This window comes from Agrilus planipennis, unplaced genomic scaffold, assembly GCF_000699045.2.
Source record: "Agrilus planipennis isolate EAB-ADULT unplaced genomic scaffold, Apla_2.0 scaffold105, whole genome shotgun sequence".
Lineage (NCBI taxonomy): Eukaryota > Metazoa > Arthropoda > Insecta > Coleoptera > Buprestidae > Agrilus > Agrilus planipennis.
Window position 1 is genome coordinate 837,445 of NW_020438878.1, and position 5,128 is coordinate 842,572.

The 5,128-nt window shown below is 38.7% G+C and overlaps 1 protein-coding gene across 1 annotated transcript; it reads left to right on the forward strand.

Moving 5' to 3' along the window:
* The first annotated feature begins 408 nt into the window (after positions 1-408).
* On the forward strand, positions 409-2,420 carry LOC108740982 (POU domain protein CF1A). The gene has a single exon (XM_018475535.2). It carries the CDS (start codon positions 599-601, stop codon positions 1,817-1,819), a length of 1,221 nt encoding a protein of 406 aa, XP_018331037.1. The 5' UTR covers positions 409-598; the 3' UTR covers positions 1,820-2,420.
* Positions 2,421-5,128: the final 2,708 nt, after the last annotated feature.

Consider the following 5,128-nt stretch of genomic DNA (forward strand, 5'->3'; position numbering starts at 1 on the left):
TTTGGTTTTAAAAAGATTTAAGATGTCTACAACAAAAAAAAGTGGTTTTCATATTAGAATCGAATAAAATAGGTCCAAATGAAAGTAGTTGCGTTGATTCTTCCGCCGTCGGTCGCACCGTTTCGATGACCTACGTCGTCGTCAGCGTCATCAGAGTGTGCTGTGTGGTGTTAGAGCACGCTCGGTTGCCTAGTTACGGTGTCCCGCCAAGTGTAAACACTTCCCCGCCATGGAGGGGAAGAAGGACTAGGCGGTCTTTCGGAGGACACTAAGCCAGTACCACCGAACCTTTTCCGTGACGTCATGTGTAGACTACCGTTGAGGCAAGTCCAATGGCGCGCGCAACCTCTTGGAGGGGCCCCAGAGAGGAAGTCAATTCAGACACAAGCGGGATCGAGTCTCAGTGCACTAGTGCATGCCGAGTTGTTATGTGTATGTGAACCCAATTTGATAACACATGAGCCCAAAGAACGCGTTACTAAAGTAGTAGTAGTAGTGGCCCGTAGTAGCGTAAAGGTTCGAGAGGGTTGCGGGGTTTTGTGTATACGCGCGTGAAAAATAAAGTGCCGACACGACGGCTTGGCGCCCTCATCAGGGCATGGCGGCCGCCACGTACCTGCCGGTCAGTAGTGCTGTTACCTCGGATCTGGACGGGAACAGTGTGGTCGGCATGAACATCGTCGGAGGCTACCATGCTAGTGCATCACCCAGATCCGCGGCCGACGCCAGCGAAATGAAATATTTACCACAACACCACCATCATCACCATCACCAGATGGCCAGCTCACCGTCGCCTAATGGTCATCCCGTATCACTGTCGGCGGCAAATCCATGGGTGAGCTTGCAACCTGGTGCAGATCCATGGGCCGCCTCGATGGCCGGCATGCACCATCCGCATCACCATCATCCCCATCAAGATGTCAAACCGCTCACTCAACAAGCTGACATGATGCACAGGCAGCAGCAACAGCAAAGTATGGGCTCACCTCATGCATGGCATGCACCTGTATCGTCGGCTCATTACAATCCCGGCGGAGCAGGCTCACCGCTGCAGCAATATCATGCAGCGATGAACGGGATGCTAGCTCATCATCAAGCTGCTCCCCAGCTCCATCATCTTCCGCGGGATATGCAGAGTCCGCATCATCCGCAACATTCCGATCGCGATGTCGGTCCAGGAGACGAAGAAACACCAACCAGTGACGATCTGGAAGCTTTCGCCAAGCAATTCAAACAACGACGGATAAAGTTAGGGTTCACGCAAGCGGATGTGGGGTTAGCGTTAGGAACTTTATATGGCAACGTGTTCTCGCAAACAACGATATGTAGGTTCGAAGCGTTACAGCTTAGTTTTAAAAATATGTGCAAGTTAAAACCGCTGTTGCAAAAGTGGCTTGAAGAGGCCGACTCAACGACGGGGTCACCTACGTCGATAGATAAAATAGCTGCGCAGGGACGAAAACGAAAAAAGCGAACGAGCATAGAAGTCTCGGTGAAGGGTGCTCTTGAGCAACACTTTCATAAACAACCAAAACCTTCTGCACAAGAAATAACAAATTTAGCGGACAGTTTACAATTAGAGAAAGAAGTGGTGAGGGTGTGGTTTTGCAATAGGAGGCAAAAGGAGAAAAGAATGACACCTCCTAACACGATAGGAAACGAAATGATGGACGGTATGCCTCCAGGTAGTCATATGCATCCTGGATACGGTCACCATCCAGACGTTCACGGGTCATCGCCGATGGGTCAGCATTCGCATTCGCACAGTCCACCAATGTTATCGCCTCAGGGGATGAGCCACCAGCTGACTGCTCACTAGCATCCAGCCCGCTGGGCTTCTCTTTTGCAGCACAGCGATAACGGTTAGCGCTCTATCATTCAACTATCGTGTCTCCTCCTTAAGCTATTATGTGCCCTATAAACAATTAACCGACGATGACGACGTTAATAGTCATTCGACGAAAATGAAAACGATTCCAGAGATTTTCGTCCGTCGGAAAATACGAATGCAGACAAATAGAATATCCGTTAACAGAATAAGGATCGATCACTACCTGTATAAAAAGGATTCGAGTATTAACTGATAAGCGATTCAATTCGTTTTTTCGACTACCTCACTAAAAGTTAATGCTTGAGCTGTTGAAAAGAAAAGTCCGGATTTATATCGAGAGCTTTACTTAAAGAAAGTGCGAGTGCGACAAACTTGTAAATAAAATGAAATGGATGAACTGTAAATATTTCTAAAGAGAAGAAACAAGTGATAATGACGCTGTAACTAAACTAAGTGTAATATAATGTAGAACGTCAGACATTGTACATATACATGAAACAGTGGACCCTTATACGATATACATAAGTAGCGACGCATACCGCCGTGATTTAAAAAAATTCACTCACCAATAACAAACAAAAAAATCAGAGACAACGGACGTTTTATACAATAATGAAATAAATTAAAAATTAAAATGTACAGAGCAATGTCGTTAAAATGCATTTAATATTGCAAAGAAGTACCTACATATTGCGTATAAAAAAGATTGTTTCGTTGTTAAAATTTTTCGATTTCGTGACGCGCATCATCAATATTGGACTGGTTGGAGGATCGACTCATAATAAAAATAAAAATCCGAAGTACAACATCTTATACTACCTATTTAACAACCCTGGTTCTCGTTCATCGACGTTTGGTCTTATAGATTGAATGTGTACATATTTATTATTATAATTATATATCGTTGTACGGTGTGACAAAAAATTAAATCGAAAATGTTTTTAAAATAATCCACGTCTCTTATTTAATATCCCTAACAAAACCTAACAACTACAGTAAAAGTAACGAAAAAGGCAATGAAAGAAAGAGAAATAGAAAGCTTCACAGTATAGTGCTCGATAACAGAAACATCTATACGCAACGATGGGAATGCCTTCAGCAAATCGTCAAAACGAAGATGCTTTTCGGTAAGTTTTCGTTTTACTTGCTTGTTAATTTTAAGAAATATTTACCAATGTGGTACACCTGCAGAGCGCCGGGTCTAGGTTACCGATTTCGTTACCTGACCGTGGCGCAGAATTTAGAGTTTAGACCTTTATAAAAAACGATAATTCATCCAAGCATGCCTCAGTCCAGAGAGACTTACCTCCTGATCATAAATCAGAAATATTAAATTAAATGTTTTGCACATTAAAGGAGGGAATATCTTTCATTATTTGTTTTAATAGTTTTTGGATGTTGTTAGTAATTCCACATTTATAGGTCCGTTTGGTGAAATTAATTTACTCGTTTTTGAAAAAATAATTACCTATTTTCTTAGAATGCTAAAGACTAAAAGAAATTGGCAGTTCAATATTATAACAAAGTATGGCACTAACAAAATATGCAGGCGGTCGATCAGAAAATGTCTAATCAGAACGTATTGCCTGTGATTTAATTTATTTATATTTTATAATGATTTAGCTTTACAAATAGGTACTATAAAATTCATTTTTTAATGTAAATTTAAAATTAAATTTGTACAATATTATCGAATACAGAATTGTAAAATGTTTAAGATTTTTAATTATTAAGCGCAAGGCATACCGTGACTTGTATAATAACCATACTGTAAGTAAGTATTTGAATTTAGTTAAAAACTAATAATTAATAAAAAACATTATTTTATAACACTTTCATTCAATTTTAAACGAAAAAATTAATTTTGTAGTACCGTCTCAATTGCTATTGCAAGGTACTCAAATTTTTAAAAAAACCTTTTGCAATTGATGTTCTAATGTTAGTTAATTGACAAACAAAACTTAATTAGGTACATAAGGGTCGAGTGCGCATTTTGGGTACACGTAGTCAAAAGAGTGCGCAATTTAGTTGCGCTTGTGTAAAGTGATGAGCTAACTAAAACTTATTAACGATAGATAAAGTAAACAGTAGGTAAAAAAAACAGTACGACTGTCTTGTTGTTTGTTGTTGACAGTGTGTCTTCTTCATCGGTCGTCGAAAATTCCTCGACCGTGTGTGCACCTGTCCTGTCTCTCGTATGTATAGGTATCTATAATACCAACCACTGACTGTTGTGGCCCGTGTAAATACCGAAACTTGTTTTCAAATCTGATATTGCCACCTTTCTCAAAGCACCACACGCTTTCGTTTACGTGACAACTATAAAGGCATCGGTCATACCTACGGCTGGGCTAGCGTCGAGGTGTACACTCTTAGGAATTTCTAAACAAAACCGATTTTGTAGGTAATAGGCGAACCGATTTTTAAACACAGATTTTACTAAAGTCGAAAAATTTCTTTCCGATTGAAAATTGATCTCTAGTAGGTACTAAAAACTGCTGAACTGAATGATTTTGAAAATTCTTTCGCTGCTAGGAAACTATATCCTATTCCAGATGAACATGGGATACATTTAACATTCTCAAAAAATTGTAGCAATTCTAACTGGAGTCCAAAGCAAAATGAGCCATTTCAGATACGGAAGCCACTATAAAATAATTTTTTTAATGTCTAATACTGAAAATTGACACTGTATCAGAAATCAGAAATCAAATTATTAGTGAAAATTAAACGCCATACATTGTAAAATTATTATTGTTTAACATTGCCGTTTGAATAAATACTGAATAGCTTATTTTGGAAGAACTAAACACGAGAAAAGTTACAATTTATTTAAATTTTTAGATCTGATGGACCTCTCGCTTCATTTAAAGCCAACACTGGTCCACTTGACCATCTATTGTTAGGAGATCAACTTTTACTTACTACAGTTGTTTTTATATGAAATCTGTAAATTAATTAAAATGAATTTCGGGAACGTTGGCGTACGCTAAAATATAATATATTTTTAGGCTGTATGATGCACAACTTTAATGATCGCTTAGGATTATTTCACGAGGGTGTATACTTACATAATCAATTGCCCTGGCTTATTTTTTAACTAATTAAAAGATTTAAAGGACTGAATCAAATTTATGGCGTTGTAAACGTTGGTTGTTTTTAAAAACTAAATTGGCGAGCTGATTTTTTAGAGATAAAATAACCTAAAATGTGAGTTATTAAATTATGTCAAATTTGACAAAAAATATTCATCTTATGACAATTTTATTTGGCGTATTTCTAAAAATATATAATATT

What these genes read in the sequence shown, in the direction of transcription:
- LOC108740982 (XM_018475535.2), top strand. Translation starts at nt 599, where the DNA reads ATGGCGGCCGCCACGTACCTGCCGGTCAGTAGTGCTGTTACCTCGGAT.